This window comes from Odontesthes bonariensis, chromosome 10, assembly GCF_027942865.1.
Source record: "Odontesthes bonariensis isolate fOdoBon6 chromosome 10, fOdoBon6.hap1, whole genome shotgun sequence".
In the NCBI taxonomy this organism is placed as follows: Eukaryota; Metazoa; Chordata; class Actinopteri; order Atheriniformes; family Atherinopsidae; genus Odontesthes; species Odontesthes bonariensis.
The window spans coordinates 18,560,388-18,581,506 of NC_134515.1; the positions used below are offsets into that span (position 1 = coordinate 18,560,388).

The window sequence follows — 21,119 nt, forward strand, 5'->3', positions numbered from 1 at the left end:
CTCCTAGGTGACATCACACAGAAGGGCTATGAGAAGAAGAGAGCCAAGCTGCTGGCCTCCTACATCCCCCATTTGCCAAGTAAGACCAGCTCTTCTTCTTCTTCTGCTCATTGTGTTTTTTATCAACTTCTTTCTGAATCCGTCTTCTTTCTCCTGTGTTTGAATTTGACCTTTTGTCAAGGGACAAACATAAAGTGACTGCATTACATCAAAGAAACTTACCAAGTCAGGCTTTCCCGAAACTTGAATTTCCATTTTATCTGATGTTTCTGTCCCAGCTCCAAAGTGAATTGGACTGAAACCAACGCTTTGTTGGTGCCGTACTGTGAAAATGTATCATTTTACTGACTCCAGAGTGAGTGTAAATCTCTTTGTCTAAGTTGTCCAATAGAATATCTGGCTTTCTGTGGCACTCTAGTGGCCAAAATGAAAACTGCATTTTATATAGAATAGCCATACTGTCGATTTTGAAGATTCAATGTAGTTTGACTCGGGTTTTCTTGACCCTGTGATTGTTCATAGAGAGTGGGATGTTTCTCTGTATTACTCTGAGCCAGTCACCTCTGTACCTATTGGAGAGCTGATCTGCTAGATTTATTCAGTCAGCTGCTGGGCACACAAGGGTTTTTGTGTTTCCTCAGGAAGGATTGCGCCACATTAACAAAAGCATGAAAAAATATCCTTTTTCATGTGTCACAGTAAGCTCATTTCCAAAGAGCAAAACTAAACTTCCTTCTCTGTTAGTTTGACCTTGGTCTGCTTCTGCTTGTGCTACCACGTGATTCATGCTGAGTGATTACACCCAAAGGACATCGAAAGACTTGTACAAATCTTAGATCGTTTCCATATTCAATGCTTTGTTGGTTTTTAGTGGGTTCTGTTGAGTGATTGACAGTTTACCATCAACGTCAACAGATGCCGAGAAACTTTGTTCGCACAAGGATGATTTTGTGCTCCTACGCCCGTCTTCTTTGGTCCTTTTGTTCCTCAAAGCCACCCACTCTGCAAGTGCTGCTGCCCTCTTAAAAAAGAAGACCGTAGACTAGAATACATTTGCTTTAATATAACCTAGTTTCATATATTCTGTTGATAGTGTAAGTTGCATCAGTGTAGTACATATCTTTTTAAGTTTCTGAGGTTCTGTAGTGAGGCTAAATTTAGATAGATTCTCAGCGAATCATGTAATATTTATGCCTACACGTTGTTGTAATGGCATTATGTAAAGCAAGAGTTTGCTTTAGTTGTGTGTGACGTTCCTAAAACCCCATGTTGGTTTTGCACGTTATTTATTAACGTTGAGCTACACATATCTGCATTGACTTTGTGCATGCTCGCTTCTGTTCTTTAGATGTGGGTCTTTCTCTGCCAGATGTACAGCTTTCCCCAAGCCACAGTGCCGACCCGAGCCCGAGTCCCGAGGCGCCGGGCCCCTCCACCTCTTCAGCCTCCAGACACCATCGTGCACACCGCAGTGGAGGGGCCAGGGACGAGCGCTACAGATCGGGTATACAGCAGACTATACGACTAAAACCTATTCCAAAAACAACTTTCCACCCAAAGTAAAGTTTTAAGCCAGCTTGCTCACCATTTAGGTAATTTATTTTCTGGTTTGTGTCCGTGTATTTGTTCTTTTTGTGTAGACATCCATACAGAGGCTGTGCAGGCGGCTCTGGCCAAACACAAAGAAGAGAAGATGGCACTCCCTATGCCAACCAAGAGACGCTCCGCCTTTGTTCAGTCTCCTCTAGACACCTGCACACCTCCAGGTAAACCTAATATCTCACCCACTGTGCAGGTGGCTTTGTTGGTTATGACCTTAAAGGTTGTTTCCGCCAACTCCATGTCAAAATGATAAATGTATAAAACTTAATGGTTTTAAGATTGTGTGAAAAACCGAAAGCTAAATTAAATCTACGTGTGGTGGGCGTTTCCTGTTATTTTTCAGACACGTCCTCTGCATCAGAGGATGATGGCTCTCTCCGCAGAAAGGCAGCACTTAGCGCAGTGCTCGCCCAGAGCCTCCAGAGCCCTGATTACTGGATCAATCGCTCCGTCCAAAGCTCTTCCACTTCTTCATCTGCTTCCTCAACCCTCTCCCATGGAGAGCCTAAGACTCAGCCTCAGCCCCAGCCTCCGCCTGCTGCATCTTTGCTAGCCGACGTACTGGCTCACACACGCATAGGTAAACTTTGCTTAATGGAGAGTTCCACTGTTGGCTGATCACAACTACTGATGTTGTTTTTGTCCTTCACAATGCTCATGCTTATCTCATCCAACAGAAAACAGTGTCCCCCCGGATGTGACATCTTCCACTCCACAGGATAGGGGGTCCAGGGTGGACGTTCCCCCAGCAGTCAAGGGAATGAGTCGTGGACAGAGCCGCTCCAGCATACTGGATACTGCTGACGGTAAACTCACACAAAGCAGGAGGTTGATAAATGTCTTTTATTGGATAAAGTGGGGGTTTGGGGATCTAACTTATGAACTACAAGTGTGAAACTTTGGTTTCTGTCGCCTGTTTTTTCTTCAAATCAGGAGGTTATACCATTTGCATGTTTTAATCATGGCAATGATGAACATATTTCTGTTTTGCATTGACCATAAGGCTCACTGTGTGGCAGTGACAAAGCTGATTGAATGTAATCAAATCAGGGTAAAATGTTGGCCGATAATCACCTTTTCAAAGTCATTGTCATTTCACTGCTGTGAATGCTGCTAATGACAGATATTTTGTTCTTTCTTTTGGGTCCATTAATCCTGTCCCTGTCTTGCCTTTCAATTAAAAAAGGAAAGAGAAAAGGTAATATACATCGAACCCGGGGAAGGGGAGGGATGCTGAAGAGGCCCAGATCAGCTTGCTTTTCGTCCTATCTCTTTGTGTTCGTCTCGTGTCATAGGTTTAGGAGTAGAAAACTTCCTACCCTTGATTTTCCTTAAAACCATCCAACCTGTGTGTCCTTGCGTACAAATTTCCCTTTCGAATCCTTCCTGCTGCTGACTCTGATACTGACTGTGCTCTTGCGTAGGATTCTGCCTGTGTTGGAGCGTGTGATGGCGTAGAACTATAAGTTGGAAAGAACTGCATGTGTGTGCGTTACCTTGTTTGTCTGCATATGTTTGTCATGACGGCTGTTCTTGGTGTTTGTCCAGGCGTGCCTGTCAACAGCAGGGTGTCCACTAAGATCCAGCAGCTGTTGAACACACTCAAGCGGCCCAAAAGACCACCACTCAGCGAATTCTTCCTCGATGACTCTGAGGAGATCGTAGAAGGTGAAGACCCATACTGGGCATCTGTTTGCAAATGCATTTATCAGGGTTGAAGTTCACTATCCTAAATGTCGGTTAAAGAAGAGCTCACAGTTTGTTGGATGGGTTGCTTCATTCTAATGGTAGTTTCGCTGTAATTTTAGATCTTAGAACTGTAGAAAAAACATATTTAAATAATGCCTTTTATGTTTTACTTGTGCTGACAAAGCTGATAAAACTGTTCATAATAAACATGCTTCTTGTTTAGCACACATCTGTTAGTTTACGTCCCTTCTCAGACAAACGAAATCCTGCGTGTTTCTGTCTGAAATTCACTGGACTGCAGATGAGTTTCTTTCCAATGTGTGCCTCTTTTTTTCAATTTTTTTCAATTTTTTTATGTATAGTTCCCCAGCCAGATCCTAACACCCCAAAACCTGAGGGACGTCAAATCATCCCAGTGAAGGGGGAGCCTCTCGGAGTGGTCAGTAACTGGCCTCCTGCTCTGCAGGCCGCCCTCGCCCGCTGGGGGGCCACCCAGGCCAAGAGCCCTGCCCTCACAGTGCTGGACATCACTGGCAAACCCCTTTATACCCTCACATACGGTGGGCAAAACTTAAATATTAAACGACTAAAGATTTTGGTCGAGCCTCTCGGTTTACACAGTGATTTTCATGTTATTATGTCCACCTGAAGGAAGTGTCTTGTAAATGAGCTTCATCAAATAAAAAAAAGATATTAGCAGGGTAGTTCCTCAGGTTGTAAAGCTGCTGTGACTTTGGGAGTTGAATGATCACATAATGATAATGCATTATAATTAACCCCAAAAAAAAAAAAAAAGAAGACATTTTCAAAGAATTCTTCTCCTTTTTTCTTCCACAGGCAAACTATGGAGTCGCAGTCTGAAGCTCGCCTATACATTACTAAATAAATTGGGCACCAAGACTGAGCCTGTCCTACAACCCGGAGATCGAGTAAGAGTTTGTCAGGCACTTCTTGGTAATCAAATGATAAAGGCACATGACAATGGGAATGGCTTTTTCTGCCCCTCAGGTGGCGTTGGTGTATCCAAACAGTGACCCTGGCATGTTCTGGGTGGCTTTCTATGGCTGTCTGTTAGCTGAGGTCATCCCTGTGCCTATCGAAGTACCACTGTCACGACAGGTACAGATGTCCGTTTAAGTGAATTACTCTGAGGTTGCCTCAGAGAAATATGAAGTAGGTGTAACTGTTGGAAGACCAGATAAAGTATAATGGAAGTAACCCAAAGGGACTGATGCTTTATCAATTTCTGTGCGATTCCAGTGCCTGTCTCTGCATCAGTGGTTGTTGTTTATGTTGTCAGCTAGAGTTTTTGCATCATTGTTTCAGCTTTGTAGACCAGTCCTCGTGTCTTCACAATCCTGGCCCTTGTGTCTGTACACAGGATGCAGGTAGCCAGCAGATTGGCTTCCTATTGGGCAGCTGCAGTGTGAGTTTGGCGTTGACCAGTGAGGTGTGCCTCAAAGGGCTGCCAAAGACTCCAAATGGAGAGATCGTACAGTTCAAAGGTCAGCAAGCTTAAACTGCCTTTTTTATATATTTTTTATTGCCTTTTTCTTGTTTCTTTCTACAGTTATTTTGCTCATTGCATTTTTGTACCGTAAGTGTTGCTAATTTTTTTAATGTTTTATTTTATGTCCACATTTATGTCCACATTTATGTCCACATGTCCTTTAAATTGAGCTGTTTACTGTTTTGCGTTTGAGCTTGAAAATAAAACTGAGTTGAACCAGAGCTGCTGGCTCAACAGGAGTTGTAAATCCAGTTAACATCATATATACAATCTGATCTCCAGTGGCCAATGTGGCCCCACAATGGGGAGTGTTATATCATTGGCTTTTCAACATTAAAATGTAAAACGTCTCGTAATCCATGCAGCCAAAAGCCCATTTTTTCTTTGTGTCAGCAATGTTTCTTCAGTGTGCTCCATCTTCTTTGTGGTGTTGTGATAACAGGATGGCCAAGGATGAAATGGGTAGTGACGGATACCAAGTATCTGACCAAACCATCTAAAGACTGGCAGCCTCACATCCCCACTGCCAACACAGATACTGCCTACATAGAGGTATTTTAAGAAAATATGGAATTACAGTTTGATTGTATTTTCCAAATAGGTTGTCAGGTGAATTTACATTCATTTTACTGATCATAAATGAACGATTGAAGATTCAGAAAGAAAATTGGGAAATAGTTATGATGTTTTGATTACACCGTGAAACACCTTCATAGTCCAGCTATGCTTTTATTTTCCTGTTTTTTTTTTGTCGATTTAAAAATGTAAAAACTCTTCATTTAACCAAGGGACACAATTTTTATTCCAAAATATATTTCTGATGATTGTTTTTGGCTCATTGATTGCCTTGGATCTTTTTCATGAATCTCACTGACATTCGTGTGTCTGATTCGTTCCCATCCAAGTACAAAGCGAGTAAGGAGGGAACAGTGATGGGTGTTGCTGTGTCCAAGATCTCCATGCTGACCCACTGTCAAGCCCTGACTCAGGCCTGTAACTACTGTGAAGGTCAGAACGTTTTGTCATGCATCTGTCAAATCGGTCTCTTGTCTGCTCTTTTATGTGTTTAAATGAGATGCTGATGCGTGCGTTTGTCTTAGGGGAGACACTGGTCAATGTGTTGGACTGCAAGAAAGACATGGGCCTGTGGCACGGCGTCTTAACGGTGAGGCTGGATGCAGGGATTTGTAAAGCCATGGGGATGCTCTTCGTGTCTTCAGCGGGACCGACTGTGAAACTGAAAATGTGTATCTTTCCTTGCAGAGTGTCATGAACAGAATCCACACCATCACTGTACCATATGCAGTCATGAAGGCCTGTCCCATCTCCTGGGTGCAGAGAGTTCACATTCACAAAGGTTCAGCCAAACAACCATTTTACTTTGATATTAAATGCTTCTACAGATGTACTTTTTCTTTGTAGTCTATTAGCATTTGTTTAGAATGATTACATATCAAGTATGACATGAAATTGACCACTTACCAGCCCACATGTTGAGTTAAGTTGGAAAAAGGTCAAGGAGATACATTTTAGAAAGCTCAAATGTATAATTAAGGAATGAGACAAACTTCTCTTTATACGATTTTACTTTTCTATAACATGTTGCTTTTACTTCCTTACAGTACGCGTTGCCTTGGTGAAGTGCCGTGACCTCCACTGGGCCATGATGGCCCACAAGGATCAGAAGGACACGAACTTGTCCTCTATTCGTATGCTTATAGTGGCTGATGGAGCTAACCCATGTGAGTAGCTTCTCCTCCACAAGCGCAGTCCCTTTGTGACATTTTAAACTTTGTGGATTAGTTTCAGTTATTGTTTTGGCTGATGTTTTTATCTCTTGCTTCCAACCAGGGTCTGTGTCGTCATGTGATGCCTTCCTGAATGTGTTCCAGTCTCACGGTTTGAAGCCTGAGGCCATTTGTCCATGTGCTACCTCTCCTGAGGCCCTGACTGTGGCCATACGCAGGTACCGCATCAACTTGAACTTGTTCTAAAAAGAGATGCTCTGATATTTAAACTAGTGACCTGTCATTTGAATTTTAGTAGCTTTTAAAATGTAGGGTTATACTTTTCTTGAATACTGTCGAGTTTTATGCAGGAAGATTGTTAGAGGCAGACTGAGTGAGAGGAAGAAAGTGAGGTGCACAGAGACTTAGACACCAGCTGACATTCAGAGTTCAGGGATTTCTTTGTACTAAGAATAGCAGGCATTTAAGTAATTACATTTATTTAAACTTATAATAATGAAAACCTTTAATTAAAAAATTTAATCCAAAATGTTTAATCTGATGTTATTGTGTGGCCCACGCATGGTGAAAATATACTAGGAGAAAAATGTCCGGATTTTCGCCTTCTCTCCAGGCCTGGTGCACGAGGAGCTCCACTACCAGCAAGGGCCATCCTGTCCATGGGCGGGCTGAGCCACGGGGTGATCAGGGTCAACACAGAAGACAAGAACTCTGCTCTCACTGTACAGGATGTGGGCCACATCATGCCTGGAGGTTAGCCACCACATCTGGTTTCAGCTGTCAGTGCAGACGTACAGCAGCTGCCTCCTTTATCGTACTCATGATCTCTTTCACAGATGGGGAGCTTAAACATATGTAATTTTCTAATGTTTTTCGCCAAATTGTGCGTTCCAGCTCTTATGTGCATTGTAAAACCGGACGGGCCTCCACAGCTGTGTAAGACAGATGAGATTGGAGAGATTGTCATCAACTCTCGGGCTGGAGGCACCATGTACTACGGTCTTCCTGGTGTTACCAAGAACACATTTGAGGTCTGTCCTAGACAGATTTTTAATCTGCTCTAATCACTTCTTTGCCTCATTATCTTCTTCCAACTGAGTGTAACCTGTGATCTGCTGTGACTGTGGAAATTGTGGTATGAGACAGCAATGTACTGTATGTTGCACTGGGATCAGCTCTGGTCCTCCTCAAACTTGCGTAATCTATGGTGTATTAAAACTTTTGATGCATGCTTGCATTATCCATTTATTGGTGACACGGATATTATTGTATTTGTATTTAAGTTGACCTCGAGAGGCATAAGAGGACTATTTCCACACCCTCAAAGTTGTTCGTTTCACCATCGTCCCTGACTATTTTTTTAATATTTTCAGTTACTTAATGATCCATAGTAGTAAAGCTACAGTAATCTCATACTGACATCACTTTCACGTCCAGTGTCAGGGATGACTTTTACTCTGCAGTGTATTTGAGTTCAGTCCCTCTGATCTTTCTACTAATTTGTACTTTAGGTGATCCCTGTCAACCAAGCCGGAGCACCCATCGGAGAAATTCCATTCTCTCGGACTGGTTTGCTTGGATTTGTGGGACCGGTATGGAACACATTTTTATTATTATGACTGTATATTTGGGCTTGTTTTGCTAATTTAAATCAGCCAATGAGAAATATTTTTGTTCAAGATTTTCGTAAATATTTTTGTGCCTAAAAAAAAAAATTACATCTCAATATAAGAAAGAATAGATCCTGGGTTGAAAAGTCCTGGAATGTTCCTCTTAAGTAGAATACATTACAGCTGATAGTCGGCACTTTGTGAAGATGAATGTGTCTGCTCCACAGGGAAGTCTTGTGTTTGTTGTGGGGAAGATTGAGGGACTCCTGACAGTGAGCGGGCGACGCCATAATGCCGACGACCTGGTTGCCACCGCGTTAGCAGTGGAGCCTGTCAAAACAGTTTACAGGGGGAGGTATGACACTACGTGCTGCCTGTGAGCCAGTGCGTGCATTCTGGATGCACTCTCTGGGGAAAAAAATTCCAGCAAACGATACGTGAAAGTATTTTTTATATACTATGCTCTTTCTCATCCATGCAGGATTGCTGTGTTCTCTGTGACAGTGTTTTTTGACGAGAGAATAGTGATTGTGGCAGAACAGAGGCCTGATGCCAATGAAGAAGACAGCTTCCAGTGGATGAGTCGAGTTCTTCAGGTCAGTTTTACATCAGCTGAAATTGCTGTTTTTTAGTTTTTTTTTTTTTTTTTTTTAGGGTGTCATCCTAACTGAAACCGAAAGAGGCAAATACTCATTGCATTGTGTAAATCTTCCATCCGTTTAACTCACTTCATGCATGTTTCCTCTAAAGGCCATCGACAGTATCCACCAGGTTGGCCTTTACTGCCTCGCTCTCGTCCCAGCCAACACTCTCCCAAAGACGCCCCTGGGAGGCATCCACATCTACGAAACCAAGCAGAGCTTTTTGGAGGGAAACCTGCACCCCTGCAATATCCTTATGTGCCCACACACCTGTGTTACAAACATGCCCAAGCCTCGTCAGAAACAGCCAGGTGAGCAATATTGGGCATCATCTGTGTATACTAAACAAAGCTGCAGCATGAATATATACATCTCGGTGTGTATTGTGTGACTCATTGGAATCGGCAGCTTTCTATGTTGTGCAGCAGTACATTACTACCAGCCCTCACACCACTCTTTGCGGTGCTCCCAGAGGTTCCTTCGCTGACCACTTTCAGTTGTGCATTTGCGGCTCGCACTGAATTTTTTTCACTGTGTGAAGCAAAGACACTTTTTTGAGGCATTTTTGAGAGGAGAAAAAGAAGAGAAGCTACAGGAAGCCAAATCCAGAAAGGAGGCCAAATATGAGAGATGATTGTGGTTGTTAGTCCAAAAAAAACCCCACGTGTCTTGACATGTTACGGGCAGGCGTTTATCGGCACGGTTTGTGTCACACTTTAGGTCATTTTGCACTGAATGTTCTCCCTCAGACTACTTTAAAAAAAAAAAAAAAAAAAAAAAACTTTACACCAGAGCTTCGTGTTGACAGTCTGATCTTAAGAGATAAATTCATTTTGCCCAAACCTGTTGATGTCAGAGAAGCAATAAGCGCGCTCTTAGTCGCAGTCTTCACCTGACATACTTTCTTTAGTCTTAGACATTGCGGATTCATTCACTAGAGATCACTCTTTGGTCTCCTGAATGTCATCACTGATGCAGCTTTCAGCACCATGGATGATCCCCACCATGACGGTCAGGAAGGTTCAGGTTTAAACAGAATTTCTTGTTTTCTCTCTTTAGAGGTATGCGGTAAAATTACAAATGCAAACCTGCTTGTCAGTACCTTCAGAAGACAGAAAGACTTTCAGGGAGTGTTCCAAGCACGGCAGGAAAGCCGGGTGCACAAAGTGGCTACTTTTAGAGGAATAGTAGCCAAATTCATTGGCTCATTCGAGTCGTTTTGAAAGTTTCATCATTTTTCATAATTCGCTCATCAGTTTGGCAATTTCTGAATTTGTACTGCTTGCATCATGTCTGCTGCTTCTGACTGTTAAATTTCTCTCTCTGATTGTTTTTGATCTGCTAAGTGGATGTTGGTCCAGCTTCTATGCTGGTCGGTAACTTGGTGGCAGGGAAGCGGATTGCCCAGGCGACGGGCAGAGAGCTGGGTGTGGTGGAGGACCAGGATCTCATTCGAAAGGTACCACCAAACAGGCCGGTCTTTACTTTGAACACACCGTGCACTGAACTGACTGTTAATAAAGGACGTAGCATCCTTCAACACGCAGTCAGGAAAATGAACCATTCCTTGAGTGACTTTTTCAACAATTCAACTTGTAATACTTTGAATTGTTAAATTTGAAGCAATGCATGTCTATAGCAATAACATCAATGCCATCCTTTATGACGGCGCTGCTTTTATTTGTGCCATGTTGTCTAACCGATTAGTTTTAGACAACACAAGATTAAAAAGATATTTAGGTAGTTAATTGTTTAAGCCACACTGATTTAATGTGATTGGAAATGTAACATTTTGGGACTTAAATAGAAAATAGTATACAAATCTCTTCAAATGAATCCAAAGGACAATTTAAACATGCTCTGAATATGTTTACCAAGTTAAATATGATTGTTTTTTTGTTTTTTTTATATCTACCAGATAAAATGGATGCTGTTGTTTTATCTTAAACCTCTGTTGTTGTTGTTCTGCCTTTACTTGGGTTGGGCTTTAGCTCTGTATGTGGCCCACCATGATGGTAAGGCTCTAGTCTGGCCCCAAACCGTCTCTGCTTGTGCTGCTTCTGTCAGTCACATGTGCTTCTGCAGCTGCAACAACCCGACAGCGTCCAGCGACAGCTTGGCCCAGTGTGATGACTGTCCTGGCCGGCTCCTTTGCCAGCAGGGGTCCACGCATTTACTCTTATCAAACATTCATAGATGTGAGGCTGAAACGGAAGTTTGACACTACTGTGTGTGCCTAACTATGTATATACTACTATGTTAGACAAAGTTCTTGTTTTAAGCACCAAAAGTATCTTCTAGGAGAATTTTTGTGTGCACCTCTGCTCGCTGTGTTCACTGTGACGCTCCCACTTGTAGCATGGCTTGCTGAGTGGTCAGGGACACCAGTCTGCATGATGTCACTCCTGATTCAGAGCACGACACGTTGCCTGACTGAGAGTGGGCGGCACAAAAGACCGACTCCGACTCGTGATTTTAATAAGTAAAGCTTTTTAGTGTTTTGATTGTGTGTGTGTCGAACATGGTGACATTCACTTTATTTGGTTTTTTATGTGCTGCCTGAAGTGTATTTGTTTTCTTCCAGTAAAGGAAGTGTTTGCTTATATGTTCTGTCCTGCTGTGTTGTGCCACCACAGATTGTTAAACTTATAATTCTAATAATACTATTATTTACTAATGAGTAAAGATGGATGAAATTGTTCCCTTGAAGCAATATATTTGACCAAATAGACCCCAAGGCACTAATCTGTAGCAGGACTTTCTTTATGAACCTTGTCAGATTTGCCTCTTGCCTGATACGGATGGTGACACCATGACCCATTGCAAAATAATTCTCTTGACACTCCTGTGCTGCTGTTGTGATCTTATTTGTGTTTGTATGGGAGGTAAAAAGCATCTCAGAATATCTTTGACATACTTTGAAATGTCTTCAGTTAACCCTGATCTCTTGGATTAAGCACAGTCCTAGACTGAAAACTCTTTTCATCTGAGATCTTTATTTTCTTTTAGTTTGTGTTTTTAATGTGATGACACATTCTTTTCTGTGCTTTTTCAGCATCAGTTCTTGTCTGAAGCTCTGCAGTGGAGAGCCCAAACCGACCCTGACCACGTTCTGTATGTGCTGCTCAATGCAAAGGTAATGAAACACAGATGGGGCCTACACACTCAATCAGTCGGAGAAGTCATTGCATGAATTTAGATGCTCTGGCTCTTTAGATTCGGACGGGCATCATTCATAATGTTGTTGTTCTTTTTTTTTTTTCCCCACTATATTACATGGTTCTATAGTGCTAATGATGATCCATTTTGTTGTGTGAGTTGAGCTGTACCTCCACTATTTTTACACTAGGGGGCAGCAGTGTGCACAGCCACTTGTGCACAGCTACACAAGAGAGCAGAGAAAATCACGGCCACCCTGATGGAAAGAGGAGGCCTCAAACCAGGAGACAATGTGGTGCTGCTTTATCCTCCAGGTGAGCAGGACCATTAAAACATCCCACATTATCATTGATAATCTCGCCATCTTTCACCGTTTTTCCATTTTCAGTAAAAAAAAAAATGTTATGTGCCGTTGTGTTTTCTTCACAAGGTTCTGATATTTCTCTCCTCTGCAGGCATTGACTTGATAGCTGCCTTTTATGGCTGCCTCTATGCTGGTGTCATCCCTGTGACCGTGAGGCCGCCCCATCCTCAGAACCTGACTGCTACTCTCCCTACTGTCCGCATGATCATCGATGTGAGTTCACTCCGCCATGACAGTTTTGTAAAGTACAAAAATATAGCATAAATCTCCTAGGGGTTTTTACACTTAGTAAGTATACTTTTTGCATGTATTTTCATATTTTCTGTCATTGTGATACTTAGATATATCTTAAAATGACCATGAACCTTTTTCTATTGATGCCCCTTTGAGTTATGAATCATTAAACCTGAAGACTTCTTCGCTAATAAACTGAAGTACTTCTGCTTTGAGCCCTGTTACTGATGTCCCCGGATGGACGCAAATAAAGTAGAACCTTACCGCAAGGATCAATAAATGATGAATAATTAAAGAACTTTATTTGAGCTATACCTTCTGTGGCTGATTTTCTTCATCGCCCGTCAATATGAAAGCACCTTTTGGTGCTCTTGAATGAGCATGTATTTGTATTTTTGTGTGTCTCAGGTGAGCAAAGCGGTCTGCATCCTGACCACTCAGCCACTCATGAGGATCCTCAGGTCCAGGGAGGCCGCTGCCAGCGTCAATGTTAAAACGTGGCCAACTATCATCGATACAGGTGCTGGACTCTGACTCTCTGAGTCCGTTTTTTTTGCCCGTGTTCTTCTTTCATGACCCAGCTCTGGATGCATGCAGACTTTGCTCAGAAATGTGTTCCTCTTTTGGCCAAAAGGTGTCCGCTCAGCGCTTTGACTAACTCTGTGCACATGAGGGAGACCTCATGTAGATTAAACTCCCCTTTGTAATTCCAAATATGTTTCTAAAAAAATTCACAATGTGAAATGTACATCTGAAATGTAGAAAATCCGTGTTTGACTGAACCGAATAAAGATTTTTTCTTTTTTCTTTTCTCCCTTCACAGATGATCTCCCCAGAAAGCGGCCTCCACACATCTATAAACCCCCCACAGCTGAGATGCTGGCCTACCTGGACTTCAGTGTGTCCACTACAGGCATGTTAACTGGAGTCAAGGTAAGTTGACAAGTGGATAAGTTGGTAAGGTGGATGCCACACTCTGTATATCAAGAAAAAACTATTTTATTGATCGAAGAACTATCAATACCTTTATACTGGATGTCCTTATCAGCACTATCAGTAAAGGACTTTTGCTCAGTTCTGCCAAAAATGTTCTTTTTTTTTTCTTTTTTTTTTAAACTTGATCAGCCACATGCTTTATTATTTCTTCATTTGAAATCTTGCAATGATGAATTTACTGTGTTGATGGGGCAGTTTTTTTTTTTTTAACTGAAGACTCTGTCATGATGGTCATAGTTTGCAAGTGTCGCTGCGTAAAAAACACTAACACACGCCAGAGTCTGACTCTCCCCACGGGTCTTTTACAGTTAAACGTGAGCTTTGATTTTCTTTCTTTCAGCCTTTCTAACAACTACGTAAACCACTTTTTTTCTTGGTCTGCCAGACCTTTAACTTGCCTTAACTGTTCACGTCAGCTGTTCTAAATTATGTTCTTACAAACCGAGGTAATGGCTACCAAGGTGTGAGGCAGCTGCTTAGGGGAGACGATGGCGTCCGATTACTGGAGAGGAAAAAAAATGAATGAAATCCACATATTAAATCATTTTAGATATTTGACAGGCGATACTGAAAAGGAGTTCTTGGAAGAGGAAAAAGGAGGGGGAAAAAAAGCATTTTCCTGATTCTAAAGAATTTGTCGATTTCTTTAGATGTCCCATGCGGCCGTCAGCACTCTTTGCCGCTCCATTAAGCTGCAGTGTGAGCTTTACTCCTCACGCCAAATAGCCATCTGCCTGGACCCGTACTGTGGCCTGGGCTTCGTCCTGTGGTGCCTCTCCAGGTAACTCAAATACACAGCCTGTCACTTTTTCACATAAATTCCTGTATATGTTACATTGTTGCTGTAACGAGTGTATTTTTGGTTTGTTTCCAGTGTTTACTCAGGTCACCAGTCCATCCTTATTCCTCCCCTGGAGCTGGAGAGCTCGCTGCCTCTGTGGCTGAGCACACTCAGTCAGTACAAGATCAGAGACACGTTCTGCTCCTACTCTGTCATGGAGCTCTGCACCAAAGGCCTGGGAACCCAGACTGAGATGCTGAAGGTCAGAGCCACACACACACACACACACACACACACAATCTGCCGTGTGCAGTTCACTGGCTCGATTTAACAGTGTCATTACTCCAGCAACAACACACTGATTACTCATTTTCTCAAAGAAATGATAACTGCTGTGATGACAGCTAATAAGCATCTGTCCAATCAATTAGATATAATTATATTTTAAAAAGTTTGAGGACGACAGTAATGATTCAAATGGTGAGTGAATAATATGTATCCATGAAACAGAATGAAAGCATTTAGTTTGCTGTAAAGGTTCTTCAGGGTTTTCTGACAATAAAAGGAAAATTTAGCCTAAACAAATGCCTAGAATGAAATAAATTTAATTTATTGCACGTTTTTACAATATAATTAAGCTTGCGTCTCTATCAAGATCTATTTTCTTTCAAACGGCTTTATATTCTTCCTTCAAAGCAAATCGAATTGCGCACCAATGCTGAGTTCTTCTGAGCTAACTGTTAGCTGTGTGTGTCTCCAGGTGCGGGGTCTGAATCTTTCGTGTGTGCGGAGCTGTGTGGTGATCGCAGAGGAGCGTCCTCGCCTCGCTCTCACGCAGTCCTTCTCCAAGCTCTTCAAAGACCTCGGCCTGTCGCCGCGAGCTGTCAGCACCGCATTTGGCTCAAGGGTCAACTTGGCCATCTGCCTGCAGGTCGGTTTCACACTGAAGCACACTGAACGGTCTCATCAGCGCACCTCAATGTCACACAGGCATTTTCCTTTGTTCTGCTGAACAGACACGTTTTTCCATGTGAACCTTAAGTAGGACTTAATGACAACTACCTGCTACTTTGTCATATTTATGTTATGACACTATATTGTGACAACAGGGCACCTCTGGACCGGACCCCTCCACCGTCTATGTTGATATGAAGTCCCTGCGTCATGACAGGTAAGACCGAAGACTCCCGTAAGCAGTACAGAGGCTGCTTCGGTGCTCGCATGATTTGACTGGTTAAGACGAACACTGCGTATCCTTGAGATCAAACGGAATGACTGACTTTGCTCGTCTTTTTGTGTGTCCCTCAGGGTGAGGCTGGTGGAGAGGGGAGCGCCACAGAGCCTTCCGCTCATGGAGTCGGGCACTGTGAGTGTTAATTGCCAACTGATTAAAACTCATTTGTGTCAAACTTAGTGGCCACACAACCAGAAAGGAATTTGTATGGTCTTAAAAATTCAACTTTTCTCTTTTTTTCTCCTTTAAGATTCTGCCAGGAGTGAGGGTCATCATTGTCAACCCAGAGACCAGAGGCCCGCTGGGAGATTCACATCTTGGGGAGGTGAGGAGCAAAAAGACTAAGATTAAGACTTTTGCTGCCTTTGATTTCGTGGTTTACCCTAAATCGATTGAAACTAATCCAGGTTGCTGACCCTAAAACCGGGAGAGTGCTCGCACTTGTACTTTGACAGATCTTTTCAGCATCCACTTTTCTCCCGTCAGTCTAAAAGGGAAGTTGTAATTGTTCTGAATTTGGACGTCCTTCCGGCCCCGCTCATCTTTTTTTCCATCTTTGTGCAGATCTGGGTGAACTCTGCGCACAGTGCCAGTGGCTACTACACCATTTATGGGGAGGAGAGCCTCCAGGCTGATCACTTCAACACCAGACTCAGCTTTGGGGAGCCCCAAACTCTGTGGGCCAGGACAGGCTACCTGGGCTTCATCAAAAGGACTGAGCTGCTGGATGCAAGTGGAGGTGAGTGGGCATTTGATGAGAGTTGACTCGTTCTGTTCACAGCCATGGCTCGATGAACCGATTGACTTTTGGCCCTTTGTTGGGTCTAGGGATGTTCAACATGTATAAAATCTTCTGTTGACATATATGTGATTTTACATAACAACATTGATATGATAATGTTTCTTGGAAAATCTGTCAAAATTGCTGCTAGATAAAATAATCGAAACAAATTTCTTCTCTTTTTGCCCATTGATTTAAGATTAATAGCAGAACAATAAAGGTACATCGTAGATTGGTGCAAAGATCCACGAGTGCGATAATTCATCGTTGCTTATTGATTTGTAACATTGCCCTAAGCCGTAAACACTACTATAAGACTAGATACCCGGAATCAATGGTATAGAGAAATCTCTAAAAGATTTACTGAAGTCATAGTTTTGTTCTTTTCTGCCACAGATCGCCATGATGCCTTGTTTGTGGTGGGCTCTCTTGATGAAACATTGGAGTTGAGGGGGTTGCGTTATCACCCCATTGACATTGAGACATCTGTGTCCCGAGCCCACCGCAGCATTGCAGAGAGGTGAGGCTCTTTAAACCTGCACCGGTCATGCACGTAATGCAGAGCTGCTGATTCCAGTGCTAAACAACAGCAGCATCCTTACTTCCCTCAGTGATTTCCGTGCTTGTCACCCCCACAGTGCTGTGTTTACATGGACCAACCTGCTGGTGGTGGTGGCGGAGCTCAGCGGCTCGGAGCAGGAAGCCTTGGACCTGGTGCCACTCGTCACCAACGTGGTCCTGGAGGAGCACCACCTAATCGTTGGGGTGGTGGTCATCGTGGACCCCGGGGTGATCCCCATCAACTCCAGGGGAGAGAAGCAGAGGATGCATCTGCGAGACTCCTTCCTGGCGGACCAACTAGACCCCATCTACGTGGCCTACAACATGTGAACGACTTTCAGAAACTGATGCATAAAACTGAGCCGGGCTCTGAGAACAGACATGAGGGACAAGGACTAGGGGGTATGAACAGTAGCAACCCCAACGTTAAGTCTCAGACACACGTTAAAAGACCAAACAATCTGGGAATGCAAGGATAGTACAAGCACTATAACAACAAATGCTTCCCTCTCAGAAGCGGTCCTTTCTTTGCTTCTACCTGCTTGATCGCAGCAGTCCAGGTTCACTGAGGTTAGAGAGGGGACGACGTTTTCTCTCCTCCTGAGAGTAAACGCATCTGTCAACTGGAAGAAATCTGACCTTCATTCACTGTCTGCACCGAGCTCCACCCTCAGCAATCCAATTCATGTTTTTAAGATTTTAAGACATTTTGATTACATACTTTCCTCAAAGAAAAAAAAAAAGGCCACCGTTACTTTTGTTTGTTGTTAATCCTGAATCTTTGTGTGTTTTCCTTTTTCTGAATGTTTTTTTTTTTTTTTTTTTTTTTTTTTTTTACCCCTCTCCTCTTTAAGGCAGGGTGGCGCACTGGAACTTCCTCCTCCCCTTGCACTTTATGTCCTCGCACGTCTGACTCCATTTCCTGTGTCACCCGCCTCAAAGGGAGACCTTCCCCCTTCTGCTGCTTTCACAAGAGCAAATCCACGTCAGTATTAAAAAGTGCCACCAGCGAGTCCAGCCACAGCAGCTGTCACGACTTACTACCTTCGTCACAAGATGCACAGTGGCTCTCATACTGTATTTGCCAGCAGCCACGGTGTCGGCATTCACCCATTACAAAACGTCCTAAAATACACTTGAATTACTTGCTGGTGCGGAAAAAGAAAGACTAGCCTCAGAAACATACAAACCTGGATAGTAAAGGTGAAACGGATTCTTAATTTTCGGTGTGAGTAGGACTCGCTGAGTTAGATTGTATGATTGTGATAGTACTAATCTTTTTTTTTTTAAATCTAGAAGCACCAATTTTCAGAGCAGGAGTTGCAGCTATACCTGGTGTTAAGGTGTGCATGCTAATTGGGAGTGCAATCGATGTCTTCTCGCAGGATGATAATAATAAGAAAAAACAAAACAAAACAAACCCTAACAAGCCCCGGAGTCACAGCAGTGGACTGGTTGGTTTAGAATATTCTGGCAGAGCTCCGCCCCAGTTTGGGCCTCTTATTAGTCACAGCTCTGAAATAAATATCTGCTGTTTTTTGACCCACCTGGTTGATAAATGCTGCCGTTCTGAAAACTTCTCAAAGATTCTTAAGCCACACAGTGTAACAGACGCACTCGGTACACATGGATATTAAAAATTAGTCTTCTTTGCGATCCTATTAAAAGTGGACACATCTTCGTCCAGACAAGAACACTCAGAACACGTTTCCAGCCGAACTGCTCCACTACACAGCAAGCTGTGCGCAACAAGAGGGACATCAGCGAGTCCACATATGTGTCTGTGTAATCCCAGTAACCACGGCAACATTGACATGCTTCAGATCTTATTGAATCCCTTTAATAGTAGTATTTAATAATCATCACAACATTTATTTTTTTTAATGTAATGGATGCAATGGGAGACAGAAGTAAAAGTCAACAAGTTGATAAAATGAGAGATTTGTTAGAGAGCTCAGTTTGAGCGCACTCATATCTATATCTATAGATATCTCCTTTTGTTCTGGTCTCAGTTTTACAACTGAGGAAGGTTCTAAGGAGAAACCCTGTCAGTGAAGATGGTCCTTCAGTGTGGCTGGGACATGTGTGTTCACACTGCTAAAATGTGGCCATATAAGGCGCAGACAACGACAACAGTGTTGCTCGTTGGATCTCCAGTGCTTAGAGCTGTCCATTTGTGATCAAATCACAAAAGAGCCCTGTGAATGCCAGCTGTAGACAGGGCCCAAGAACAACATTTTCAGTCATATTTCATCACCCTGGTAGCCAGGAATAATATATATGCTCATACTTGTAACTCAAAAAAAGCAGAAATATACAGTTAAAAAAAAAAAAGAAGTCAGTTTACCATAGCCAGTGTGCTTTTGGATGATATATTTCAACCATCTCAAGAATTCCCAGCAGAAAAAACATTTCAACAAAAATAAATCGGCGTTTATCCACTTTGCAGTTCGCTTTCAACATTGTGTATGATTGGAATTTCTGGCTAACATCTCGGGAAATGGGTTGAAAATCTTTTCGCAGCACAGAACAGAAAATGTTTTCATCCACACGGTTAAAAGTCTCGCAGATGGTTTCAGAGCAGCAGTGTTTAATGGCCTTCTGGATATTTGCTCGGTCTGTCTACAGCTCCGTGACTCGAACTGAACGGTGTTTAATGAGAGGCTCAACGGATTTGATGATAAGCCTAACAAGTTTATTCTACACTTTGAAAACGGGAGTAGGATAAAAAAAAAAAAAAAAAGTTCAACTGAGGTCCCTGACGGCTGAGTGTCTGCTGATTAAAACGGATTGAATCTGAAAACAAAAAAAGAAATGGGAGGGGACCTTCTGTTGAACTGCTGGTGTCTGGTTTCGGGGGAGGATTTGCTGTGCCCGGGCTTGGACTGAGGTTGTTAAATGAGCTGCTAGCTTTCAGTCTGTGTGTAGTTTTTAACCTGAAAAACCAACAACTTTCATTTGACGTCACAGTTGATGAGACGATTTTCTGGCTCATCAGAAGGCAGGTCAGTGCCTTTCACCATCGAGACATTTATGGTTACCGACTATAATTTTAAAGGAAAAAAAACGGCAGGTGCTGAGTGAGGAGAGAACTTTGCCTTATTGAACCTGTGGAACTTCTCTACGTTTTTGCTTTGGGAGAGCAGTTCCTCCAGTCTGCGTGAGAAATCAAACACCCGTTTATAACCACAGAGAAAACACTCGTGTTTTTTTTAAAGGTGGGAGGGGATGTCTTGTTCTCTTCAAGTTTGTGGTCATGCCTTTTTGATTCTGAACATTATCATCGATATTTAAGCCAGTTCTTTTTTTGAATGTCTGTAACACTGAATTAAAAAAAAAAAGTGAATAAATTAGGAAAAACCTGTAAGAACCTGTGATATAAAAATGACAGAATCCTCCATTTCAAAGAAAGAGAAAAAAAAAATACATGCATTACACGAGGGTAATAATGTCTGTAAACTAATTTAGAGGTCACATACTGTATTCCTGGTGTTACTGTGTACATGGGGATGGACTGTAGATAAAAACTTGACTGATCTTTCATACTTGACAGCATTTTCTGCATTGTTAATTTAATGGCATCACATTGCAACAGAGACTATTTGGGCAGAAACAATGTGCACTTTCTCACTATCGTTTGATGTGTGCGTGTGTGTCTATAAGGGCATGTGTGCGTGTGATCAGCTTATCAGTGATATTTAGCTTTTATGGTGCAGCAAAGTTTGTCTTTTGTAAGAAATTAATCCCAAAATAGACCCTTTTTTTTTTTGTTTGTTTAATTTTATGTCGCCTCCACTGTATTTTTACTCTTTCCATCCAGAATTGGGATTTAATATATTTTGTATGGATCTCATCGATATTTTCCTGATGCATTTTGCATTTGGAACTGCACAACCTTTGCGATCAGCTGGTTTTGATTTGGAAGCAGCTTGACACACGGTGCAACACCTCCACAGACCACTTTTCTTTCAGTGACAGACACTGAGGACATGTATGCGAGCCAGTAAGTTAGTTACTCATGAATAACTGTGTGATGATTGCTTTGTCGCTACTGTTTCACTCCGACGAGTTTTAATAAAGTTTTATAATTTCACGTTGGCCTTCCAGCCTTTTTAATAGACATTGGTGCTATTCATTAAGGGAGCATTGACAGATTTTTGTCCTCCAATGTCATCACAAAAAGATTTCCCCCTCGGATGCCCTTTTTGT

General features: G+C 42.5%; 1 protein-coding gene across 4 annotated transcripts in view; it reads left to right on the plus strand.

Moving 5' to 3' along the window:
* Positions 1–21,003, plus strand: part of dip2ba (disco-interacting protein 2 homolog Ba) — a 42,354-nt gene extending 21,351 nt beyond the window's left edge. Inside the window, exons 2-39 of one of the 4 annotated variants that reach the window (XM_075476658.1) lie at positions 8–79; positions 1,349–1,504; positions 1,641–1,766; positions 1,946–2,182; positions 2,280–2,408; positions 3,151–3,270; positions 3,654–3,851; positions 4,129–4,220; positions 4,300–4,410; positions 4,673–4,796; positions 5,244–5,353; positions 5,707–5,809; positions 5,902–5,966; positions 6,065–6,158; positions 6,424–6,543; positions 6,653–6,767; positions 7,163–7,302; positions 7,444–7,580; positions 8,061–8,141; positions 8,387–8,514; positions 8,641–8,755; positions 8,910–9,111; positions 10,147–10,259; positions 10,792–10,815; positions 11,856–11,936; positions 12,150–12,273; positions 12,415–12,536; positions 12,966–13,077; positions 13,381–13,490; positions 14,204–14,334; positions 14,428–14,596; positions 15,095–15,265; positions 15,444–15,505; positions 15,643–15,700; positions 15,819–15,893; positions 16,133–16,307; positions 16,746–16,869; positions 16,988–21,003. In XM_075476658.1, coding sequence (XP_075332773.1) covers positions 8–79; positions 1,349–1,504; positions 1,641–1,766; positions 1,946–2,182; positions 2,280–2,408; positions 3,151–3,270; positions 3,654–3,851; positions 4,129–4,220; positions 4,300–4,410; positions 4,673–4,796; positions 5,244–5,353; positions 5,707–5,809; positions 5,902–5,966; positions 6,065–6,158; positions 6,424–6,543; positions 6,653–6,767; positions 7,163–7,302; positions 7,444–7,580; positions 8,061–8,141; positions 8,387–8,514; positions 8,641–8,755; positions 8,910–9,111; positions 10,147–10,259; positions 10,792–10,815; positions 11,856–11,936; positions 12,150–12,273; positions 12,415–12,536; positions 12,966–13,077; positions 13,381–13,490; positions 14,204–14,334; positions 14,428–14,596; positions 15,095–15,265; positions 15,444–15,505; positions 15,643–15,700; positions 15,819–15,893; positions 16,133–16,307; positions 16,746–16,869; positions 16,988–17,240 — 4,679 coding nt within the window. In that variant the 3' untranslated portion in view covers positions 17,241–21,003. Of the gene's footprint in view, positions 1–7; positions 80–1,348; positions 1,505–1,640; positions 1,767–1,945; positions 2,183–2,279; positions 2,409–2,932; positions 3,271–3,653; positions 3,852–4,128; positions 4,221–4,299; positions 4,411–4,672; positions 4,797–5,243; positions 5,354–5,706; positions 5,810–5,901; positions 5,967–6,064; positions 6,159–6,423; positions 6,544–6,652; positions 6,768–7,162; positions 7,303–7,443; positions 7,581–8,060; positions 8,142–8,386; positions 8,515–8,640; positions 8,756–8,909; positions 9,112–10,146; positions 10,260–10,791; positions 10,816–11,855; positions 11,937–12,149; positions 12,274–12,414; positions 12,537–12,965; positions 13,078–13,380; positions 13,491–14,203; positions 14,335–14,427; positions 14,597–15,094; positions 15,266–15,443; positions 15,506–15,642; positions 15,701–15,818; positions 15,894–16,132; positions 16,308–16,745; positions 16,870–16,987 lie in introns of those variants that run through there. The other 3 variants (XM_075476659.1, XM_075476660.1, XM_075476661.1) reach the window with 3 other exon arrangements.
* Positions 21,004–21,119: the final 116 nt, after the last annotated feature.